This window comes from Centroberyx gerrardi, chromosome 2, assembly GCF_048128805.1.
Source record: "Centroberyx gerrardi isolate f3 chromosome 2, fCenGer3.hap1.cur.20231027, whole genome shotgun sequence".
NCBI classification, from domain to species: Eukaryota; Metazoa; Chordata; class Actinopteri; order Beryciformes; family Berycidae; genus Centroberyx; species Centroberyx gerrardi.
The window spans coordinates 15,548,019-15,573,651 of NC_135998.1; the positions used below are offsets into that span (position 1 = coordinate 15,548,019).

General features: G+C 38.4%; 2 protein-coding genes across 2 annotated transcripts; both read left to right on the top strand.

The window, feature by feature from the left end:
• The first annotated feature begins 7,817 nt into the window (after nucleotides 1-7,817).
• On the top strand, nucleotides 7,818-18,010 carry LOC139920357 (sushi domain-containing protein 2-like). Its single transcript, XM_071910354.2, has 15 exons — nucleotides 7,818-7,884; nucleotides 8,057-8,255; nucleotides 8,525-8,676; nucleotides 8,783-8,950; nucleotides 9,046-9,220; nucleotides 9,495-9,696; nucleotides 11,021-11,106; nucleotides 11,882-12,150; nucleotides 12,256-12,390; nucleotides 12,500-12,658; nucleotides 14,043-14,291; nucleotides 14,469-14,652; nucleotides 14,913-15,007; nucleotides 15,115-15,294; nucleotides 17,898-18,010. Exons 1-15 carry the CDS (start codon nucleotides 7,818-7,820, stop codon nucleotides 18,008-18,010), a joined length of 2,433 nt encoding a protein of 810 aa, XP_071766455.2.
• A 5,972-nt stretch (nucleotides 18,011-23,982) lies between these two features.
• On the top strand, nucleotides 23,983-25,263 carry LOC139920380 (heat shock protein beta-1-like). Its single transcript, XM_071910383.1, has 3 exons — nucleotides 23,983-24,373; nucleotides 24,639-24,702; nucleotides 25,104-25,263. Exons 1-3 carry the CDS (start codon nucleotides 23,983-23,985, stop codon nucleotides 25,261-25,263), a joined length of 615 nt encoding a protein of 204 aa, XP_071766484.1.
• The last annotated feature ends 370 nt before the right edge of the window (nucleotides 25,264-25,633 follow it).

The following is a 25,633-nucleotide window of genomic DNA, read 5'->3' on the forward strand; positions in this document are numbered from 1 at the left end:
CAAAGAGGTAGATGTCAAAATACAACACAGGCCTACACAAAATACATTACACAAAAATACAAATGGGGTGGAGGAAGGGTGGCTCTGGTTGCTCACATTAGCATAGGAAAAGGTTGATATGTTTATACCACTTTTAGAAAAATTGTGCATATGGTTTTTGAATACTGTCCACAACTTCTACTGACCAAGAGAGTACAAACATATTCAATCAGTCAAATAATCAATACTGCAAAATTATAGGGAAGAAACACAGGGTAACTTCAACTTCTAATTGTTTGCAGGCATATAGACAATGCCAATGAATAACTGATCACAGTCAGCTTTATTTTTTGGAAACCTTTACCTAATGAATGAGACATTTTAAAATGTACATGGTCTCCCATTTCAGAGTGCCACTAGTATTTGTACTGCTTACTGTAATTTTTAGTATGTCATCCAAAATTCTGAAAATGCAACACTGGTGTTTGTCGTTCTCAACAGTTTCTCAACAAAGATAAACATGCTGAAATATATACGATGAATACTTTTGATTCTGAGAACAGCTTGCCTATAATAAACACAGGTTGACATGTCATAACAGCCACCATTAATTTCCAGTTTATCTGTTTCATCTGTTTCAGCCGTATCTGACCAATCAAAATCTTCCAACAAACTTGTAATATTCTCCAAAAAGAGTTGCTGGTCAAATAAGCTGTAAAGTCATTGATGGAACACAAATCAATCAAGAAACAGGATTTTGGGCTTTTATCACATTTACCTATTCACTGTAGGAGCATTTATTGCAACAGAGAAAACAGGAGAAGCATGAGAAAAAGAAATTTTTTGTACTGTATCACTGCTCTATATTGTTGCCACTAATGAGATGATCATTTAACTTTTTGGGGAAATTAATTACGTTTCTGCTCCTCCTTTGAGGATGCCACAAAAGGCACTTTACATAATGGTTCATGTCTTTATTAAGAAAAACAGAAAACAAGGAGATATGAACACAGAATCCATGCAAGCACTGATACAGTTTAACAAGTAATGTGTTCTGTTTAATAAATTATGATGTGATGCAGCAAGACATCCCAGCACTAAACAATAAAAGGCCTCTGCCACACTGTCACGCTGGTAATTGAGAAAAGTCCTGAAGTGCCTTCTGTCAGCGAGGATCCAGTCTGCATGAGAAACAAGTGCATTTAATGCCATGAACTTGAGGTGAACTTGAGATGACTCAGCTGATGCTACAGGCCTATGTGTGAATCCTCATAGCGTCTACTAAGATTGATAGTGGTGCTATGGTAACATGTCACCACAAGGAGGCTGAGCCACTTTGATAATTCAATTTTCTTGGCATTGCGGACTATCAAAGCAGGCCAAGAGCTCCAGACAGATCAGGTTATCGCTGTTGTCATCTGAAAACCTTTCAAACCCCATTGGATGAACTTAAAATAGCCAAGCTAAAAGTCAAGGCTGTTTTTCTTAGTTCCTGAAGATTTAACATTTTGGAGGATAAAGGGTGACAACAACGACATGCTAGTTAGGATTGTGTTGAACCTGAATCTGTTCACTCACATCGATAGGAGTTGCTTTCAAAGGCTTGACTGGCTGCTGTAGAGAACAGAGCAACTTGAATAAAACTCAAAATCACGACAATTACTGCACCTATTTACCTGTGCAACATTTCCCCCCTAGGAAGAGATAGATGCAGTTATAACACCAGAACCATTGTAGCTAAGGTATGTTTTCTGAGATTTAACTGCTTGGTTTGAAAAGTCAAGTGCAATGGACTCCCTTCAGACGCCTCTCATCACCAACAACAGTAACAAGAGTTAAAAATGTCTTCTGGATATTTTAACAATTTGACCACTATATTTTATTGGTATGATGTTGTAAATTCTGTATCTGTATTTATGTATTATAATTATTACTGTACTTGATTTTGAATGTAAATTTTTACATTACACTGTTTATTCTGAAGAAGATAGACAAGACACAAAATATGGTGACTATAAAACAACATCAGGAGAAGAAAGCAGCTGTTCTGCTTTACCTTACAGGTAATGTTTCAACAAAGGAAGCTGAATTATCGTTAAAAAGTTTCCACACTCAAAAGAATGCCAAAACTTGTGCAATGCCCATATTTATTTTATTTATTTATTTTTTTACAGTTTACAGGCGTTTCTTTTCTAATGTATCTCTATGGGAAAGAGTGTTTTTGGGCCCCATGGCGTCATGTGACTTGAACATCCGAGCTTAGCCAACATGCCAAACTCGCCGCACAGCCCATCACATATTTATATGCAGTAGTTTCAGATATGTATGTACAAGTGTTTCACCATGCAAGTGTTTCACATGTGTGTGTGAGTGTTTCAGATACATATGTATAAATGTTTCACTTGTACATGTGCAAACCTTTCATATGTATGTGTGTGAGTATACAGGAGTATACATGTAGGTGTCAGTGTTTCACATATGAATGTACAAATGTTTCACTTGTGTATGTGTGAGTGTTTCACCTGTGTGTGTGTGTGTGTGAGTACACAGAGTGTAACAGAGTTGTTTTCACATGTGTAATTACACTAAACCTGTCATTTTAGTTTGTATACCTGACAGTTTTATTTGACCTCCACTGAAACCTCTGCTGTCATATAGGCTACAGTATGTACAGTAAGAGCCCCACCTCCTGCACCCCTCCTTCTCCTAGCCCCCATAAATTTCCTGTCCCCCTTCACCTCTCCCCTTTTGCTGTGTTCCCCTATGGGAGAGGTGGGTGTCATTTTACCACCCGTATCATATCACAATCCATGTTATAGTTTCTTATCATTCATATTTATATTTTTGTTATCCCTACCGTCATAAAGTCTGGATGCACATGTTAATTTATAGATTTCCATGTATCAACCCTTGTATAAATTAATATTTAACAAACAAAATCTGCTAGCTAACAAACAGTAAGAGTTAAGGTAACATTCCCCCCTTTTTCCTTCATTAATTTCATTTGTGTAGGAGCTGGAGAGCCATATTCACTTGGAGGATTTGTTTTGTTTTATTTCATGTCAGGTATGTTTACTGTGTTTTATTTTCTATATATATTTTTAAGTTTTGTAGTAGCCTACCGCTGTACGTAAGAGTGGCGCCATACTGTTGTTTAGGCCATGACCCTGTGGTGATGTTAACTCCTTTTGCTGTGTTCCATATTCACTTGGAGGATTTGTTTTGTTTTATTTCATGTCAGTCAGAGAATAAACGGACGTCAGCTCCAAAGATATCCTGGCTTTGAGTCCTTCCTTCATCTTCCACACAACGCAGAATTTCACCAGTTACATATGTATGTATGTGTGTGTGTTTCATATGTGTATATCTGAGCATAGTTTGAAATATGGCCTATACGGCCCCTCAAAGTCAAGTCATTCAGGCATATTCCCATATGGTGGGAATGCTTTAAAGCCTATCTATAGCCTGTCATCCTTATATCATTCCTTATTTGGACACTGAAGATGGCCACACCAGTTTGAAGGGTGTTTAACTGCGCATAGCACATTTTCTTTCACCCTCGTCTTCAAAGTCTGCAAACAGGAGTCAGGAGTGATTGCGGAATATCAGGCACATGAGATTGTAAAAATAAACAGTGTGAAATATTTACAGTCAGAACTACCCGAGTCACGTGACAGGAAAGTGACACTAGCTTACACTTAATGGGATGGCATGTTAACACCACATTACCACCTGACAACTATATGTGGCCATCACATTAAATAGCCGATTAAAATAAGTAGGCTCCCACTTGGACAGAATATGTGCCAACAAGCAGCAGCGGCAGAAGTCCACGGGAGGCTCCAGAATGAGAGTAAACTCGCCTGGGCTGCTCAGAAAGTCATACACAATTTAATTAATCTTTTAACTCTGGAAACTATTTTTTATGAGAGCAATGTTCTATTCTATTCTATTCTATTCTATTCTATTCTATTCTATTCTTCATGAATGTTACAGAAGCCTGGTCTTGTATGAACTCAATTTTGTTCACCATTAGGCCTATTTCTGTACCAGGGACTCTTTAGAGCAAAAATGATATGATAAAGCCTATCCTTCTCCATATTCAGCGGATGTTTCATACTAACTACATTTCCACCACAGATACTTATTAGAGCGAAAGGATGTGTGTTATAACAGGAGAAATCTGTCTGGAACTAATTACATTAATTAAATAAAATAGTACTAACAACGTAATCATGGTTAACCTCTCAAACTGGTTTGGTGTGTGTCTAGGCAGGTACTGGTGTGTAAGTGTTCACAGCAATACTTGGACTACCATTAATCTAGTAAATTGAACTTTTATGTTTGGGTTGATGTTACTTTCTCATTGGTATTCACACTGAGTTTTTCTTTATATCTTTATTTTTATTTATTTACTACACTGAACTTTTGTTTGAGAAATTTACTCATTGAACTTTGATTTTTATTCCTGTTTTTAATGATTAGGCCATTTAAAAACCAGTTTTTACCGTTGACAGCTGCGATTTTATAAAATGTATCAACATTATTCATAGCTATGAAAGTCTTTATGAACGTCTGTATTTAAAAATGGGTTTTAGGAGGTGATTTAAGAAGATGACAGTGATTTTACCATGTGTTACCATGTGTTTACTAAATAATAAAGTGTGCACTCAGAAGCAGTTGTGGGAGATCAGAGCAGACATTTCTCTCACCCATGGAGGAGGTAAGGAAATTCCTCTTGACCACATTCCTTACTTACTTTTTATTTTTAGTATGCAGCTTGGTGGAGCAGTTGTTCTCAACCTTTTAGTCTTGTGACCCTTAAAAGGAAGCGGTGCCTAGCCTATTTACGACCCCCTGTCACAGGCTGCATATGGTGGTGAACAGTTCAACTAAAGAAAGACTTTCCCTTTTCAGGTTGTTTCATTTGATTCATTATCAGAGGAGGCCGATAGGCTGAAAACTATTCAGTATTTCACAAGAAAGAAGCAAAAATGAGAGAAAAACCTGAAAAAAAAACTGGACATGATAATAAATTTGTAAAGTAGAAATATGTCTATAATATAATATGTAATATATATTTTCCTATCCTATGAGTCATCTCGCAACCCCCCCAAAATGATCTTGCAACCCCCTGGGAGGTCCCGACCCCCAGGTTGAGAACCATTGCCTGAGAGTACAATTTCAGCAAATGTGTTAAGTGTGTTCACTGTGTGTGCAGACTGTGCCAATGTTGCCCTGTGTGTGTATGTGCCTGTAGGGCTGATAAGGGACATTTGGGGTGATTGCGGGGTGCACAGGAAGGGCCTTTCCTGGACTGGGTCAAGATGCCTGATCCCACTCTGATGTTCGGTTACCCCCAGCTGCCATCTGGTGTCCTGTTGCCTGGTGTCACCTGGCAGCCACCATCAGCCTTTCACAGCAGCTGCTCTGCTTTGGGAATGCACTGCAGAGGAGACTCCTTTACACTTCGCATAAAACTTCATATAGACATGCATACAGACACACTTACACAATATACAAGACTGTATAAACATATTAACAAATATGAAAGAATGAGATCCAGTTTTTTTTAATTTAAATTTGTTTTGTTCTCCTGTGGTTTCAGGGTTGCCCAACTTCATTAACTCCTATTTAGAATCTCCTGACACTGAAAACCCTAAATCAGGAGATCAACCACTTTTTGTGGGTTTCTGAGTTTTTTATTGAACTATCTGGTCTTTATAACTTCCAGGCAACATCCTGTGTGCCTTAAGCATGAACTGTTATTCAGTGCTGTACACCTTTTAAGCCAATAGGGGTCAGGGCATGCTAAGAATTTTTGCTAGTATTGTGAGGAGTCAACACATGGCATATCCTGTTTAATGTTATTTTGGTAACACTTTAGATTAGGGAACACATATTAGCTATTAACTATGGGTTTTCCATCAATAGTTTAATAATTTCTCTCAATAATATGTAACACTAGCACCTTATAAGCCCTATATTGAGCAAAGCATACTGGGAGCCCAATTCATGTGCAACAAATTCCTTACTGACTGCTGTAAGACTAATTAGGTTATTGAGGGAAAACCCATGGTTAATGGGCTAATACAATAGTGCAGAATAAGGTGCTCATATGTGGTTTGTAATGAGTAATAATGAACCAATACACTACTAATATGCATGTTAATAAGTTACTTAATAGTTAATATGTGTTCACTGTTAGGGTTAGGGTTTCATTTATTTTAAGATTTTTATCATTACATTTTTAATATACATATTTAAATAACGTCATGAAAGTGTTTTATTTTTTTTATTTGTAACAGTTTTTAATTTTATTGATTCTACTATTTTATATGGCGAGAGAAGCTCTATAATAGTAATATTCTAATTGGTGTGTGTGAGAGGTTAATTGTTATTTGTTGAGGAAATAATTTGCAAAGTATTTGGGCTTTTTATTTAAGATTAATTTTAATATGGCTCGAGACAAATTAAAAGATTAGTTAGACCAAAAAACAAGTAACTACCAACCGACCTGAAAACTGCAGCAGTGTACCAGGACAAATACCGCAGGCACAGTGATTTGGAGCCTGTCCAAAACAAGAAGCATCTCAGTGTTCAGGTAATGTATACTGAAACTCAATAACCTGAAACAGGGTTAACCCTAATCCTAACAACTTCCTCAAAGAGCGGGTTTGAAAGTGAGATGTCTTTGTTTGTGAAGGTATACTGCAACAGATTGATTTAGCTTACACAGAATTAAGCCAGCAATGCGTACATTGTAATCACTGACAGTGGCTCTGTGGCTCACTGTAGCCTGTACTTTAATAAGTTACAGAAGCCATGTGTCTCAGTGCGTGGGATGGAGACAGTTTGTCTTGCTCAATGCTTGCTTATGAGTGAGTGGGCGGGGGTTAAAGCAGGTAGCCAAACATTGGAAGAGCTGCTGTTGGACTCGTTCAGTGAGCTTTGATGGGGAACTCAGAGTGGGAGGTTTGATTTACTTGAACCAGTTTGTTCAATGTTTAGTATGTTTCGAGCTCAAGAATGATTTGTTCAAAATTATTTGTTGCTTTTCACCACACTATTCAGACGTAAAGCACCAGGACCAAGATAAGACCAAAATACAGAAATGGGTACACTCTTTGGGTTGTCCTGAGGAATCCCCCAAAAATGTCATTGTTTTAGATTTGATGGAACCATCACCATCATATTTTTGGTTTGTAGGACAACACAAGGACAGCTTTAATATATAGATATACAGTATTTAGTCATATCAAACAGTTAAATCAATGAGATTTTTTGCAAGGAGATCTCAAAGTAGAATTTGTTATTCCATTCTCATAAATAAATTCCACATTTCATGTACAGATGCTTGTTGATTTTTCTTTGTTTTTTGTAATAACTTTGATCATTAATTTTATATTTCTAGAATGATTCTTCTACTGTCTCGATACATAAACATTCCCTAAAGATAACAGCATATTTTCTAGCAATTATCTATCTAAATTGTATCTTTATCTTGATATAATGATTACGATACCAAGGAGAAGGTAAAGGTGAGTGTACAGGGAATTTTATTTTTAGCAATGTAGGCTATCTGCAGGTCTAACTCCCAAATTGCAGCTTATAAAATAAAATGATTATTGTGCAGTGGATGTCAAAGATCATCATTTGGGATAAACACATTTATTTAACTTGTTATCACATTGACCTTTGGTTCCATGATTGATCCATGATGTTGGTAAATGCCAGTGACTAAAAGGTCAAGGTCTGGAAAAATGCTGAGTGTGTCAGCTTAGCTCAAATGCAAGAAGCAGAAACCTTAGTTGATGATTTTACTAGAGAATCCCATAATGGAAAGACACACTTTCCCAGTAGTAGTATTCCTCCTTTTGGTTTCAGGCATATGCAGAACATCAGGTAAGTACTCTAAACTCCTAATTCATCTTAATCAATAATGAAAATGATTAAATTTGAATCAAAGGCAAACACTGTATCTTATCTTCACCTGTATCTTAACTATTCTTCAGTGTCATCACTCCTAACTGATATGTATAGGTGTCAACGATCTCTTCGTCCTTATTTTTGACAGGCCAGACATGTGAGGGAAACTGTGGTGCAAAATTTGAATCATGTTCTTGCCACCCAACTTGTATCTCTCTTAAGAATTGCTGCACGGACTATAACGAGTACTGTGTGGAAATCTTTCCCTATTCTGGGTCCATTTTCGGTGGAACAGATTTTGTTGTCCTTGATGCAACTTTCAATCAGAGTTCCCACATCGTATGCAGGTAGGACATTCATTTTCACATCGCAGTTTTACATGTTCCTAAAATATTGCACATAAGCTTTGTAAATATGGAAGAGAAACTTGAATGTTTTTGGCCAAGATGTTTTCATCATACCTTTGTTGTTGACAATTTAGAAAAATACCAGGATTTTGTTAGACATACAATATAACACATGTTTTAACATTTAACAAATGAACTGTAGATTTATTGTTTAGGACAGAAACTTAATAATTGCTAAAAAAACCCCAATAATTGCTTCATAATGGCAGGTTCGGTGATGGTATCAAAACTGTGGGGTATGTGGATGAAAACAGCAGAGGCCATTGTATCTCCCCGCTGTTGTATGAAACAGGATTGGTTCCTTTCCAAATCTCCTCAGATAATGGAACAACATTCAATAGAAATGGAGCATGGCTATCAGGTACAATAACAATTACTTAGTGGTGATCTCAAAACCCTTTTTTCAAATTCAGTAACCCTAACCCATATTGACATACAGTATATTTTATTCAAATGTGTTGTAACAGTACATACGGGCAAGTTAGATCCTCAATTCAAGGCAACTTTGATAAACTCAACAAAATGGCAGTACTATGGTACACCTAATGTTGGAGGTGCTCTTCACATGACCTGGAATTCCTCTTTGGTCAGAGCGGAGAGGGTCAACATAGAGCTCTGGGGTTACAGGGAGACAGGTGAGTGCCACTGAAGTGAACCAAAACAGTAACTATGACTAATACACTCTTTCAAGTGGGAGATACATTGAATTCTGTGGAATGATTCTCTGTAGGAGAGCCCTACTCTGAATACTGGCAGGGCAAATGGATGTACCTGTACTCTCTTGCGAGGGATCTGCCAAACAACGGTACCTTTAGCTTTTTGCCCAAACCAGCAGTAAATGGCTTTTCAAATTGGGAGGTTGGCTGTGTACGTATCAACCCCAGCACCTACCCTGATGGCATGTGGTATGTACAAACACTTCCTTGAAAAGAATTAGGATGATTATTCTAGCTATGGTCTCACACAGATGCAAAATCTCTGGAGATCATTATGTATTAATAGTGACAAACAATCTAAGTCAGTTTGTTACTGACAGTCTAAGTGATGTGAATTATAGCGAGGGGGGGGGGGAATACGAAAACATAAGCTTATTCAGTCATTTAGGAGATGATGTCAACATGCATAATTAATGAAGATAATAAAGAGTTAACAGCTGTATTTGTAACGTGATTGACTTAGGAATGTACATGCCATGTGGACTGAGGACCATGCACTAGCCTGGCATCTGGAGGAGAAGTTCAGGCAGGACTCAGCAGCTTGGGCACTGGATAAGTGCTTAGCATGGGACCAGCTGGAGAATCAGCTGCCCAACTTCCTCAGTGAGATCATAGACTGCCCATGCACTCTGGCTCAAGCGAGAGCAGATACCGGGAGGTTTCATGTAAGTGTGCAGAGTAACAAATTAAGATTTAGCTGCAACAGCCCCACCTTTTCCCACAGTACAGCCGAGGGCATCACAAGCCAAAATCAGGTCAGGCTGTCAGTCAGTCATTCAGTCAGTCAAGTAACGCTTAGTGAGATGTTCCTTTGTGAGATGGCCTCTAGAAGGTGTCTTTGACTAAGAAATGGCCTCTCGCCTATGGGCTAAATGCCACTACACTGCAACTAAATACGGTTGTCACTCCTCATTGGAGTGCTTAATCCTTGCTAAGCCCCACCCAAATCTTTGGTGAAGCCTGACACCTAATGGTGAAAAGTAGGGTACTGAACTGCCCATCTGCTATTGGCTGGTCTTTGTGCCAGGTGATGTCACCACCAGCTGTATAGAGGGTGACATCACCTGGCACAAAGGCCAGCCAATAGCAGATGGGCATTTCAGTACCCTACTTTTCACCATTAGATGTCAGGCTTCACCAAAGATTTGGGTTTGGGGTTTAGTTACTCTTTAAGGAGAGAACCGCATTCTACAACCAAACTCACTAACTGAAAATTCAGGTACTGACTATTGAATTTGACAGCAGATTCGGTTAGTCTGAGTAGTGTGTACCAGAACCGGACTGGACAACTGGTTGTTACGTGACGTAAGGCGCAACACTCGTTATGTTACATAACATTATCATTGTTATTTTGAAAGAGACGGAGGTAAGTGTTGTGAGACATTCTCAAATTTTCTATCCAGTCTGTTTCATTAGAGGAGCAGAGATTTTATTGCACTTGATAAGAAAAGGTAATTGCTTTATATTTTTATGAAGGCTGGAAATTGCCTTTTGCCTTTTAAGCATAATTACTGCTAACCAGTGCAAGGTCTAGGGCAGGTGAGGCACATGCTAGTCTACAGTAATTACTTTGCATGCACACATTTCCTGAAGCACCAACATGCTTGTGCCCAACCTTTCCAGCATAGATATTATGTTTTATTCTGCAAAATTACAGCTAGTGCTGAACATATACAATGTACAAATCATAGATTATATGTATTTGCTGATATAAGGGGACTGTTAAGACCTTTGACTGAGAAACACAATGACAAACTGAATGATAAAATTAAATGTTAAGTTTCCATGTTATGCAGGAAATAGGTCGGTGTATTGATAATGATTGCTTACTGACGGCCTTCAAATTCTGGGTGGGAAAGCTCAAACACTGGGTGGCCACTGGCTGCCTTAGTCAAAGCATACCTATGCCTGTGAACTGTGGTTGATAAATGAACACACTGAAGTGCACATTTTCCTTTTTGAGTACTGATGCTGTGCCTTTCTCCTCAGACTGACTATGGCTGTGATATAGAGAAAGGGAGTGTGTGCACCTACCACCCTGGAAGTGTTCACTGTGTGAGGGCTATACATGCTAGGTGAGTCCTTGACCCAGACAACTTTTGTAACTTGTTTTCAGGGTTGGGTCACAGAATTCCTGTAACAGCATTACATATTGTAAATACAAAAACATTTAACTGTATTCCTTGACTTTACCTGAAAAAATAATTGATTTTGATTACAGATACTTGTGAAAAATGTACTTCTGGGAATACTTTTAAAGTGAAAGTAAGAAACTGAGAAGGCCATTTAAATAGTGGCAGGTCTTCAACGTCTTTATAAAATGTGGCACAGACAGGATGCAAACCTGAAATAAATTTCCAAAATTTCTATCACTTTTAGGCATACCAGGTATTGTGGACCTGCCAAAAAAATGGTATCCTGTCTCTAATAATAGCCTCTAATATTTACCTCTGTTGTTGAGGTAAATAAAGGGCCCGACCATTATTGTAAATTTTACGACACCTTTATGCATCAAACATGGCAAAGACATTACTGAGTTTGGGTAATCCCTTGGATTACGTTATTGATCACAATTTTGATGAGATAACTACTAACTGTAATGAAATGCATTTTTAAAAGAACCTACCCAACCCTGCTTGTTATGCACAATATACTGATATGTGCAACTAACACAACATGGCCTCTTCACACTGAAGGGTTAATATACACCAATAGTGCATTGGCCCTAGTAAATCCTGTTCAGAAAGAGCTGTTCCAGCAAATATATGGGCACCCAGGCCAGTACAGTGTAGTTTAGCTAAAGCAGAGTTCAATGTTCTAAGTGACAATGCATTAACAATTTATTGACAGCCCTAAGTATGGGGCAGGGCAACAGTGCTGCTATGACAGCACAGGCACCCAGGTCCTGACAGAAGACTCTATTGGGGGGAGCACCCCAGACCGAGCACACGATTGGGGCTCGCCTCCCTTCAAGAAGCCCCCCAGAGTTCCTGGAGATTCCCACTGGGTCTATGACGTTCTCAGCTTCTACTACTGCTGCCTTTGGTCTGACAACTGTGACAACTACTTCAAACACCGGCCCTCCAGCGACTGCAGGAGTTACCAGTCACCCAAACCAGGTGAGTGGATCATCCTTACCCAGAGTATGTGTTTTATAAGATTAGTGCTTCAGATATCATCAATACACAGATACATTTTTTCAACAATTGGATGTGTAATTCCAGGTGTGGTGTTTGGAGATCCCCACTTCATAACTTTTGATGATGTCAGCTACTCCTTCAATGGCAAGGGGGAATACTCTTTGGTGATTTCAGACGACAAGCAGCTGACAATCCAAGGCAGAACAGAGCCTGTGAATGGTAAGGTATTGAAGTTGTGGAGCCTTGAAGGCTGACTGTTGACCGACTAAATACATAAATAAATAACTAATCATCATCGTCTGATTTTTCTTATCATTGTAATTGATAGGAACCCTGATAAAAGCAACCAAGTTGTCAGCTGTTGCCATGAGAGAAGCGTCCTCCGATATTATCGAGGTGCGGCTTGACAGCAGTCAGAACCGCCTTGAGGTGTTGCGGAATCAGAAATCCCTCTCATTTACTGAGCAAAGCTGGATGGACATGAAAGGTGAGATCCTCACTCATCTTACTGCATATAATGAAGTACTCACTGTAGAGACCTGGAGCAATATTTTTTTAGTACTCACAATAAAATTTTGTAAATATTTGACTATGAAGTATGAAGTACATTTCCAATCCTTATAGTTGTAACACGTGGCTTTATCCTGGTAATCAACCTTTGGATTGGTGACTCATCACAAATCAAGTAATACAGTGTAAACATAAACATTGAACAGATTGTAGGATAAATTCAAACTTACCACTATCACTGACTCTAGCTAGCCACCAAAAAAAATGTCATTCGAACTCCAAGAAAATGTCTAGGGATATTAGAATTAGACTTATTCAATTTAAAATACTTAATGGGTTCTATTGGACTCCATCAAGGTTGCATAGACTAGGGCTGAAAGACACAGCAGACTACTGGAGGTGTCAGAGGTCAGAGGGTACTCTTTTACATGCGTTATGGTCATGCTCTGTTCTCCAAGATTTTTGGCACCAAGTTCACGAGAAAATCTGTGACATTATGAACGCTGATTTTACCTTTAGCCCTAGACTTTATGTGTTGGGGGGCCCTCTGCTGCTCGCCCATTGTAGGGGTCATGTTGCAGATTGGATCCAGACTAGCATCATGGTGGGGAGGCAAATCATAATGAGAGGGTGGAAGACAACAAGGGGACCTTCCATGCAGGAATGGCTTACTGAACTGGGAAAGGTTGCGGCGTATGAGCATTTGTCTTATAGGATGCATAATAGATCAGAGGTTTATGCATTGAAATGGGGGACATACCTAGCTTATATCAATAGCTGAGAGAGACCTGTGTGGATAGTGTGGCACAGCAACCTGTTACAAGAGCAGAATCTGGATGGATTGAGAGCTACATGTAGGTTTCTGAAATGTGCAAATGCAAGTATGTATACTTATAGTTTTGGCTGTTGTTATTGTTATATTATGTTTTTTTTTGGTTTTTTTTCTTCTTTCTTTTCTTGTTGTACTTCTGTATCTTGCTGTTATGGGAGTATATGTCTGTTGTACTTTTGTATTGAAAGGTTTAATAAACTATAAATCATAAAAAAAAAAAAAAAAATGTCATTCACAAACCAGAAATGTAGAAGCGATTTTTGACAGTGATTTGACTTTCAATGAACAAAAGAGAGTAGTGTAGTCTTGTATCCTAAAAAAAGGCAATTTTATCCTCCACAGACTTAGAGAAGGTCATACGGCTTTAATATTATCTTGTTTACACTACTGCAACTTCCTCTCTTCCTAAGTCAAAAGTCACTCTCACATCTCCAGAAAGATTTAATAACTGCTGCAGACTTTTATGAACTTATTTTTTTTATGAACATATCCCTCCAAGGCTAAACCTCTAACCAAACCTCTTTTCTAGACGTGTTTGTGTTTTCCCCAACCCCTAACAATGTGACCGTGATGTTCCCCACTGGATCTGGAGTGGAAGTGCGACTAAGAGAGGGAACCATGACAACCACTGTGCTCCTGCCAGACGGGTTCAAAGATTCCACTCTTGGGCTGTTAGGAAAAATGAATGGTGATGCCAAAGATGACCTTGTTGCCAGTGATGGTCAACTCGTATTGAACCAAAGCAATCCAGAGGAGTTGTTCGCATTTGGGCGAAGCTGTAAGAAATTATTCAATTAGACACCACAGATTATGTTTTGTTCTTCAAGATTCATGTGGTGTTTTTTCTGCTGTGAACCTACTCTTTCATATATGTATGTCTGTATGTTAATTGGTTTATCACTAATGCTGTTGGTACATACTTTTGATGATGCATATTCTTCTTCATGTCTTACAGGGGCTATATCCAATGAGTCTTCCTTGTTCACATATGATTCAAAATATCTTTTGGACACATATTTATATGCTCCCAGACACGACGATAGTTTTGTTCCAGTGTTTTCTGTCCCTGATAATTCAGATGATCCCCTTGCCAATCAGGCATCTGAGATATGCACTGGAGAGGGCTCTCTGTACTGTAGGTATGAGAAGAACAGATTACTACTACTAGAACTACTATTACTACTACTACTAATATTCATCAAATCGTAAATTTTATCCTGTAAAAAATGTAAAACACAAAATGTGGACATTACACAATTGCAAGCCGTAAAAAAAATACATATTACATGTTATTTAACATTTTTTTTATTTCTTTTTTTCTAATGAGCAAGTACACTCATACTACACAATACTACAACAGTACAGTTTCTAATCTGCACTCTTTACCTCTGTACTGTAGGTATGATATCCTGGTAGGTCGTAGTCTGAGGCTGGGGAATGCCACCAGGGTGTCTTTTCAGAATCACATTCTTCTTGTGGAGCATCTAGAGCCAGGTGGGTGCATAGCAAGACACAATGGAAATGTATGAGAAAGTTATTGTTATTTGAGCAAGTAATTGTTAGTTATTGTTGCCAGAGATAAATGCTCTTATACTATGCAGTGATATCCTGTGGCTGGCTTTCACCACCAAAAAATGGGAAGAAGGAAGGGACCACATATCTACAAGGAGCTATGGTGAGGCTGTCCTGTAATGATGGCTATACCCTTGAAGGATCGGAGAAGCGCATATGCCAGGAGAATGGCCAGTGGTCCGGAGAACCCACAAACTGTGTGGCTGCCAGTATGAATAAATAATAAAATCAGTTTTGTCCAATGATCTAAACTCTTCACTGAAAATCAATATGAGTGAGTGTCTGTATCCAGGCATGTGTGCATGCATGCGTGTGTGTGTGTGTGTACATGATTTGATTCATCCAATCACCTGTGGACAGTTGAAATGCATAGAAAATCAAATCACTCTCATGACTTCTTCACATGAATAATCATGTTTGGCGTGAGCACCCCTTGTCAAACTATGGGCTCTGAATGGAAATGCATGTAAGAAATAGGAAATGCATTATGTTAAATTGACCAAGTGGAGATGGAACAAGTAGAGTATCTTATTAGAGTCACTGCTGTTTATTTACTGCTGTGAGTCTATGTGTAGATTTTTTACAGTGTAGAATGGAAGGGATTATGGAAGGGAAAACAAAAACTAATAAACAAAACTCAGATCTGCCACTCTAGGCTATTCCCATCGGCTTGGGCCCTAACCAATATAACAGCATGTTACTTCTGTCACATACAGTTAGAAAATAACTCTTTCTCGAAAAAGCCTCATCTCCAGCTTTTAAAGGCTATAGCTCCTCCTACAGAGACAAACAAAATGCAATTATTCATGTAACTCACTGTGTAGTTTGAACCTGGTTTGCAATATAGGCTACAAACATATCATCATTTATCAAATGTCTAAAAAAAAATCTATATATTCAGGGTACTTAAGCCTATTTCCAAAATATCCATTGAGACATCCCTCTAATGCTACCACACTTGCCGCAATCCCCTGGGAACCCCTCTAGGAAAAGATTTGGAATCTCCCACCTCTGGTTTGGCAGTTCCAGGTGTAAAAAGAAGCATGGTCAAGTGACAGAGAGATGAGACAATCAATTAAATTTCCATTCTGTAACAAGTTCAATAAATAGTATTCTTAGAAATAGTCTCTGCCAGTTCAAAAGGATATAAAAAAACAAATAGAAAGAGTGCTTGCAAATGCAACATTGAACATGCCATTGCATGTTCAATGCCAACATGCCACACTAATCTGGGCAAATTTGAAAAAAACGAAAAAAAACGAAAAGCGTTTTTGTGTCGAAAGTTTTCTGTCCACACTAGCGTTTTCACTAGCTTTTCTGAAAAGTCTCCTGTCCACAGTGAACTGCCAAAAACATGGATGCATGCACAGGCCACTTGGGCTGGCTGCTTTACGCCATTTCCGCTGGCTTTCCACCACCGGCATTTTTAGAGGTTGTTGTTTACAGAGCGATTGTTAAGAACAAAGTCAGTTAGCAAGTTAAGTTTACGAAAAAATGCCTAGATCAAAAAGTGAAAAAGTGGTCACGGTAGAGTTGCTCTTTTCTACTTTGGGTTTGGGGTGGCTCGCCTGAAATCACATGACAATCGCACGTCAGCGTTTTTGAAAAGCCCCGTTTTCCCTGTCCACACTACAACACAAAAGCGGCATTTTCAAATGTATCCACTTGAGAGAACAGTTTTGGAAAGCTCCGTTTTGGGTGGTTGAAAATGCTGTCTTAGTTTGGATCAAAGGCCAAAACAGAGACCCTGTGGTAAGCTGGCTTTCTGGGCAAGTTTTACCGTATTCTTTGAACTGGCTGTACATCCCTGATAGGACAAACTGTGTGCCATAATCACACATTCTGGAAAGTAATCAATTTTCAATCAGGAATTGTTCGCTGAAGGGACTGACAGTGGAACCTTCCCCTGCCTTCTTGAAACAATCTACAAGAGTGGTGTCCTCTCTCTGCTGCTTGGCACGATCACAGGGGAATACATTTACACAGATCTGAAGCCCCAATTTCCTGACCTACCTGATTGGCAACATCAATTCCCACAACTGCTCCCTGCACTTCTCCCATCTCTCCTCCTGTGTGATTTCAACGTCAACTACCTCTTCCTCATAAAATGACATAAGCTGCAATATGTCTGCCTCAGTAGCTGGTGTATCAGTAGAGAGTGCATCACAGGCTGGCTTGTCAGTAGCAGGCTCTTCTACCTCTGGCTCAACAGGTAGTGGTGTTACATGGACTGGAGTCACAGTAAGCTCCCTTGCCTTTGATTTCTGACTACTCCACATGGCTTCCCCATTCTCTCTTGAATCAAATCAGGCAAAATGGGTAGATCTGTCCCCAGCAAAAGAGGGTAGGGCAGAGGCTACTTCAGCCTTCATCAAATAGACCTGGTTGTTAACCTAAACCTAAACCTTAGCAGTGGGAACTTTTGACTAATGCCCATGGACACAGATAACTGTGAGCATCTCTTCCTCATTCCACATTTCCCTGGGAACAAACTGGGGTTGTTTTAGTAGCCTAACCTTAACCAAACTTTTAGTTACCTATACTTAACCCTAATCTTAAACTTAGTTGTTTTAGTGCAGGCTATGCGGCTGGCCATGCATAGGTATAGTACAAATCAATGTGTAGGTATAATACGAATCAAGGGTGCATAACATTTTCGTAATCATACAAACCATTTCAATATCATACAATCATATGAGAACACGTTGACTAGTCGGATTGATAAGAATCAAAATCAGTTAATGCGTAAGTTAGTTATATGCCTTCATTTGGGAGCCTCTGTTTACGATGCATGTTTTTTGTCATATTTCAGATAATCTAACAGGAATTGTGGCTGGCTCAGTCATTGGAGGTTTGGCATTGATCACAATTACAGCGGCAATCATACTCCAATCCAGAAAACAGAAAAGGTATGTGATGCAGTAACCATCCTCAATGGATCACAATTATTCTGTGGGCTAAAAGATTAAAAATGCATTACTTCATTTAATATGTTTTTGGACATATTTTGAGTATAAGTAGCTTTCTGGCTTTAAAAGACATATATGCTGTAGTTTCCTGCTACTGAACCACAGTCAGTTTTCTCTCTCTCTTGTTTTTTCAGTCTCAGAAAAGCTGCACAGTCTGATGGAATAGTGACAAGCCAGGCCTTCTAACCAGAATTCCAGCTTTATTGTAATACATGTTCATGTAATACATATCTCCATCTAACATTGAATGGTTGATCAAATACACCTGTTCAGTATGGAGAAGCAAACTAAATTAAAGAATCAGACCAAACACCCTTTGGGTTTAACCAGGAGCAAAGGGGAGCTCTGAAATAAAAAGCTGTTTTGATAGGCCTGACACAGAATAATGTTGCCAGAACAGAACGCAACGCAGATAGATTAGATAGTAAACCGTGGAACTATGGTAATGATTCTGACTATAACTTATAAGCAGAGGTGGGATGTAACAAAGTAAAAATACTTCATTACTGTACTTAAGTAAGATTTTCAAGTATCTGTACTTTACTCAAGTTTTTCTTTCACTGAAGACTTTTTACTTTTACTCACTACATTTCACAAGAAAAATCTGTACTTTCTACTCACTACATTTTCAAAACAGACTCGTTACTCTCGGGAAATCATCAACTGATTTTCTAAAAAAAAAAAATATTTTCAGCATCAGACGGCTTCCATCCCGGAAGCAGCTGATCAAGAGCCAAATGTGATTGGCTGCTTGTTCAGCAAAGCGACACCAAAAATTAGGGAAAGGGACAGCGAGAGAAGCAACAAGAGAGAGAATTAACGTAGTGAATTCAGCTGCTAGGGTTAGGGTTAGTGATTTGAGCTGCTGACTTTCTCATCTGGGATTCAGAGGAACGCTCAACAGAAAACCAGTTTAGAACATTAGAAATGACTTTTTTAGAGAACGACTTTTACTTTTATACTTTAAGTAAATTTAAGTCCACGTACTTTTATACTTTGACTTGAGTAAAGGATTTGAAATGGTACTACAACTTCTACCAGAGTATATTTTTAAATGAATATTTGCACTTTTACTTGAGTAGGGAATTTGTGTACTTCTACCACCTCTGCTTATAAGCTACAGCAAATTGTGATCCCTGCAAAGTTAAGATTCATGGCACTATTATAAAAACAAAGAAATCTATGTCCTGCCTACACTAAGATACATGTGGTTAGGCAATCATCTCTATAAAATTAAGATGGAATTAAGTAAATCAAAGAATTGAAAGTCGTAATTTTCTAAATTAATAATAAGCAGTTGCTAATACAAATTGATTACTTTCATAGTAATCCTGAATTAGTTACCAACATCAACCACTTGAAGAATATCAACAGGCGTATTCCATATCAGCATCAACACACTTACGTAAGAATAGTATCTGTCTGCATCAATTTAAATTTTGAGACCTAATTCCAAACCAAAAAAAAGTTTGAAGTTTTTTGTGAATTTTGCTATACAAAAAGCTCAAGTGCATGATTGGGCCCTTTGTAAGTGACATTCCCATGTGCCTGACAACAAGTCACTCGGCCTGATCAACAGCTCATTCTGCATAAATAGTACACAGTATTCATGCTAACTACACTGCATACATTTATGTACTTGCAGCGTAGTATGGGATTATCTGTATGAAAACTACAGCTCTTATTCAGTTCAATAAGCTATCCATGATTAAAAAACTCCTGTCACAGGCGGGGCACTCGACGTGTTGCCTGCTACACATGTATAAGCACTCCTTTTTTGTTCATATCATACAGAGCAACTCATGTTTGGGGATACTGAAGGTAAAGAAAATTCCTTTAAATCACCTATGGATACAAAAAAAGCCATTTTCTTTTGCTTTTTTTCTCCTCATGCTGCTAAATGAACTGGAGTACTCTGTGCTATGTATTGTCTGTGTACTGTATTTGTCCTCAAGTGCTGATGTAAATTATAACTGATGCTGTTATTGTGTTTTTAATCATGTTCGAAGTGAGACAAAATAAAACTTTCCAAATTGGTTGGACAATAAAGTTATTCTATTCTATTCTATTCTATTCTGATATACTGTAGCTTTCTTTCAGGGTGAATCTCTCTCCCGAGCCCTGTTCTCATCAGTATGACAGATCCTTACTGATTATGCTAATTCTAAGTGTGTGAAGTAGAACATGCAATAGTGGAAAGCACACGCTGAAGACTAGCACAGTACAATAGTGATATATATCTTTGTGGGTGTGCAGTGTGAGCAAATAGTCATCGCACAAGTCTACAGAAGGGAAGTGAATCAAGCAGGTAAGTCATTATGCCAACTGTATGTCATTGTGTTAATTGACCAAAAGTCACTGTGCCACTGAACACATAAGCTGACATCTCCATATCATTCACAGAAGGTTATAGGTTCTTTCTGGGGTTTCTGTCCAAGCTTACAATATTTAACTCGCAAGTCCCACACTTGCATGCATGATAGACAGTCATACTACAGATCAAGTCAATTCAAAAGCATGTTCTTAAATTAGACAAAAGATAATATTTCTGTTGGGTTTTCTTTTTCAGCTCTGTCATACTGCATTTACTTGGGAACATTTATATGTGACAATGATGTGATGTGATTTTTCTTCTGCTGAGTGAAGGTTTTAAAATATGTGCTTTCTTATTGCACAAGAATGGGTGTGTCTGGCATGCGCCCAGTGCTTTTATTGCTTTTACTGTGGCATAAGTGTTACGAAGTTATAAAAACTGATAGCATGACTTCTGACATATTTAGAAGCTCTCAGTAAAGAAACATGACTCCCAGGATAGTTTTAAGATGGGCCACCATGAGGTTAAATTGAAATTTGATGGCTTTGACGACCCCTTGAGGTCCTAGTATTTTACGTCAGCTGTCACAAAGAAACTCACCACTCAATCCCCCCTCTGCAGACTGCAGAGAGAAGACATATATGTATACAGAAGAGGTGATGTGAAATTGTCATAATGTAAAATGCAGTGGTGGAAAGAGTACTAAAATAACCTACTCAAGTAGAAGTATTGTTACTTTGCTGATATTGTATGTAAACGTTCTGTTGTAAAAATCGACTTCAGTAAAAGCAAACGTATCTTATTTAAAATGAACTCAGAGTAAAAGTTCCTGAGTTACTTTTTAGAAAAGAGAATGTTGTTAGATGTGATCTTTTCCATGCAATTCTTAAAGGATGAGAGGACAGAGTTCAAACTACATTCTTTTAATTGGAAAATTTGGAAATTACAAAATAAAGTGCACAAACAAAGTAAAGCCAGATTACTCTTCTCTTCTCAGCTGACTAGCCGTTCACAGTGAATGGCTCCACAATTGGCCAATTTACACTGGTCCAGTCTCTGATGCTTATGGAGAGCCACAAAATCTGCACTGTATAATCGATGCGATTCAAAATGTAGTGAAGTACAATACTTCAGTTAAAACTTTAGTAAAAGTAAAATTACTGACTTTAAAAGCTACTCAATTACAGTAACGTGAGTAAATAGCTTTGGAGCTGTGGTGGCTCTATGTGTTACCCTATTGTACTTAAAACTAGATTGAGCTTTATTGGTGTCAAATTTATTAATTTGCCCGATGCTAACGAAACGGCGCTCTCTCATCACGTATTTAGTGATGCTCGCTCGTCCAGTGTGCGTATCACAATGTATGTTTGTAACTGTGGTGGCTAATCTATGTGACAAAAGATATTAAAGATATTTTTGCTGAAGAATATTTAAGGTACAGCTAGAGTAGGTTAGAAAAGCAGTGTTGCCTATACTAACAGATGTGGAATTTATTAAGTTTGGGCGATGCTAACATTTTGGCTAACAGGTTATGATACTGAAAGACAGCTAACCTACCGGAGCCTAGCAATATAGAGTGGATCTATTCTTCTTGATAATACGTTGGTGATTGATGTGGTTATCCTGATTATTCCAGGACTGTAGTAACTTCAATTACAGCAACAGTTGATGCTGCACAAATAGCTAGGCACCGAGAAAATAAATTAGGCTACACGTTAGAAACTCTTTCTTAATTTCCTATCAATTCAAACAGCTATCTTGTATATAATGAGGGTTTATATTGGCAATAGCCCAAGTTTTGTGTACTTTCTAAGAAACATCCCTATAAATTAGCTTTCTTGCATAGTAATTATTCATGGAAGCCACTAATGTTACCCAAAAATTGTATTCCCAATTGCAATGAAAGTGTAGTAATTTTCAGTAGAATGTTAAAAAATTAAAACACCAATAAATTGTTTTTATTGGTCCACTGTTATACATGAATCTATCAAGTTTTGTACTTTCAGTTAGTTTGAAAGTACCATTATTTTTCAACCTAAGGCGAGGATTTACATTTCTTTTAGATTTTGTCTATGTAAAAGGCAGCCCAGTTTCCATTTACTTGCCTTGTAAACGCTTTACTTTGTAACACTGGGGGACGGGGCATGGTAATGGTATTAAATGTCGCTTCCATCTGTGCACTGTAATGTTTGTTGCTGAATATGTATGGTAGATTTGTCATCTTATTGCATTTGTAAAGGATGTGGTAAGAAGCAGTTCAGACCATAGAATTAAGTTTTGCTTCCTTTTACAGTCCAGTTTCAGCATACCAAGTAATTGGGAATGTTTCACTTCGTACCTTCGTAGAAAATACATGCTGGTCTTCATGGAATGGAAAAGGAAATAACCAATTTGAAGGTATATGATAAAAACCTATTAATGCCATAGGAACAAACATTGCTTCCTTTTATGGTCCAGTTTCAGTTTACTGAGTAAATTGAAATGATTTACTTAGTACTATTGTAGAACATATGGTAGATGTTTGTTTTAATGGGATGGGAAAGGAAAATAAACAATTATAAAGGATATGGTAGGAACCTGGTAATAGCCTCATTTCCTAGGAATTATGCCATTAAATTCTACGTATTTACTAACTATAACTGTAAGTACTTGATATTTTTACCATGTATTACCTATTTACCTGGTAAATACCTAGTACTTGACCATGACCATAAAAGGAAAGGTTGCAGATATTGGCTTGTTAGATACCACCCTGTTTCATGGTGAATGGCTCATTAATTTATTCTTTGACTAAAGCTGGGTCCATTTGTGGAACAGCACAACCATGAAGATGCAGCTCTCTATGTAAAATTCCACATCACTGTGTCCACTGCGTCAGTCTTTCTGTATCAGTTCATCACTTTGCTAAGATGCCAACAGGGCTGTCACATTGTAGAATTATTTGCCCTACATACTCATCACATGATAATGATTGATTGGTTAATAGTCTTGAGTTCACCATGGCATCCCAAAGAATGGTTATGCACAGGTCATTTTTTGGAGCTTGGGTTTGGGAGCTGAAAGTAACCCTGTTGTTTACTCTCCCTGTGAGACTCTGAATGTACATGCTGTTCCCTCACATAACACAAGGCTGTGATTTCTATGGAAGACAAAGAGCACCAGTATGTGACAAGACTGCAGAGGCCATCGGTGAATACAGTGTCTGGTTGCTGTTGCCGGAGTCATTCACCAACAACTTGCCATATACTCTCAAGAGATATAAATTCAGATAATTAGCATGATCCTCTCCAGGTCCCAGGGCAACGGAGGAGTAACACCCCAGCCCATGACACACCAAGTCATTCTCATCCCATACATAACGCTTACTGCTTGACAAGTGTTAAAATGAATCAGCTGGGTATATAAAGTGTTTGAGTGAATCATTACAGCTGCCATAGCTGACTTTTCCTGGAAACTCCTAGCCACTGTGTGGTAGTTTTTGAGAATTGTTGAGTAACAGTATAGAAGCCCCATTGTGTCTTGGCCATTAATCTAAGCAAAGATTTGTCAGGGTGGAGCTACAGGGTTTGCAGATTCAACATCACTTTCCTTCATTCTGAGGTAATTTCTAGGATATGGGTGAACAAAATAAAGTATTATCCCGTCCCATTTTCCGCCGAGATGTGAGCTGGGATCCGTTCCCTAACTGGACACAGTCGAACCGCATCTTTGAGCAGGATTTTGGCCTCCCTCCTTTCCTGGAGCCTAGTGATCTCAACTGGATAGACTGGGCTAAGAGGAGACTGGCGTCTTTCTCCTGGCCAGGGTATACACATTCTCCCCTTCTCCCTCCATTCAACGGTCACCCCCCTGCGTCATCTAGCCAACGGCTCCAAAGACAGCTGTCTGGTGGAGTATCAGAGATCAGAACAGGGCAGGACAGCTGGAAGATTTACTTGGATGTCAATCACTTCTCTCCTGAGGATATCACAATTACAACCAAGGAGGGCTACTTGCAAATATCAGGTACTGCACATGCTTTTCTTACCTTCTGACAGAAGGTAGATACTATGAGATCAATGTTATGAAAAAAAAGTGAGATTCACTGCTTCAATAATTATTACTAAAATGACTAAAATTAAGTAAAACAATCATTAAATGTACTGCATACATTGACATTAATAATATGATATATTACATGAGCTTGCCTCAAGTTCATGAATTTGTGTCATTTAGTTTACATGATTTTCTGCACACACGTAGTTTGATTGTCCCTGCTTCTCATTTCAAGGAAATCATGAAGAAAGGCAGGATGAGCATGGGTCGGTTTCAAGGTGCTTCACACGGAAATATAAGTAAGTTATCTCTGAGAAGTACAGTTGAAGTATTTTGAAAGATGAAATTCATATAATTTTAGAACTCTATGGGATTTAACATCATGGCTGTATATTGTATAACCAGTCATGCTAATCCGAACATTGTTACATATTGAAGGTTTTAGAAGGCAAGAGGTCAATAAAAAGACAGAGGATAAATTGTCCTGTAGCAAGGATAGGCTTTAGTGAAAGATGCAAAAAATAGTTATTAGCCTCTTAGGACTGGTTAAATGAGTCTGCCAAAAAAGGGACAGGAATATGCAGGAAACAAAGAAATAAGTGTGTTTAGTTGTATAAGATGAATGGGATGATGGGATGATGAATGATTTGCTGCAGTTGATTTGTTTGTTACTGATACCCTTTCACTTTGTTTCTTTAAGGCTGCCACAGGGAGTGGATTTGCAACATATCAGTTCCTCACTGTCTGGTGATGGACTTCTGTCTGTAGAGGCCCTCGTCCCTGGGACCGTCACCAGTGACTCAGCCAATGAGATTGTCATCCCCATTCAGATCAGGCAAAAGCAGGATGGTGAAAAGTGAAATTAGTGACCAGAACTTCCGATCCATCACAGACCACAATCAGATTTAGTTGTGGTCCAAGTTGTGTGCAACACAGCGTTTGTAGCATTTGCATTAAAAAATGCTAGTTCACTACAGCTTACTAAATGTAATCTGCTGTAACAACAAGCTTGTCTCCCTACCATGAGATACTGTTTGATGCTGTAATGCATCGTCACCATTGGCATTTCACTCAGAGACCGAGCAGACTTATCTAGAAAAACACAACTGATTCTGAGAATGATGAATAGTTTTTGTTTGTAACATCACCATGACCTTGTCACAAAACAAAACTGTATTTCATAATTTTTTCATACACTTCCAATGTCTCTATTATACAGAAAAAAGTGTC

What these genes read in the sequence shown, in the direction of transcription:
- LOC139920357 (XM_071910354.2), top strand. Translation starts at nt 7,818, where the DNA reads ATGGAAAGACACACTTTCCCAGTAGTAGTATTCCTCCTTTTGGTTTCA. An exon ending in AGGCATATGCAGAACATCAG is followed by an intron (nt 7,885 to 8,056) that starts GTAAGTACTCTA and finishes TATTTTTGACAG; the next exon opens with GCCAGACATGTGAGGGAAAC. An exon ending in AAGCTGGATGGACATGAAAG is followed by an intron (nt 12,659 to 14,042) that starts GTGAGATCCTCA and finishes CCTCTTTTCTAG; the next exon opens with ACGTGTTTGTGTTTTCCCCA.
- LOC139920380 (XM_071910383.1), top strand. Translation starts at nt 23,983, where the DNA reads ATGGGTGAACAAAATAAAGTATTATCCCGTCCCATTTTCCGCCGAGAT. An exon ending in GGGCTACTTGCAAATATCAG is followed by an intron (nt 24,374 to 24,638) that starts GTACTGCACATG and finishes TCTCATTTCAAG; the next exon opens with GAAATCATGAAGAAAGGCAG. An exon ending in TGCTTCACACGGAAATATAA is followed by an intron (nt 24,703 to 25,103) that starts GTAAGTTATCTC and finishes TGTTTCTTTAAG; the next exon opens with GCTGCCACAGGGAGTGGATT.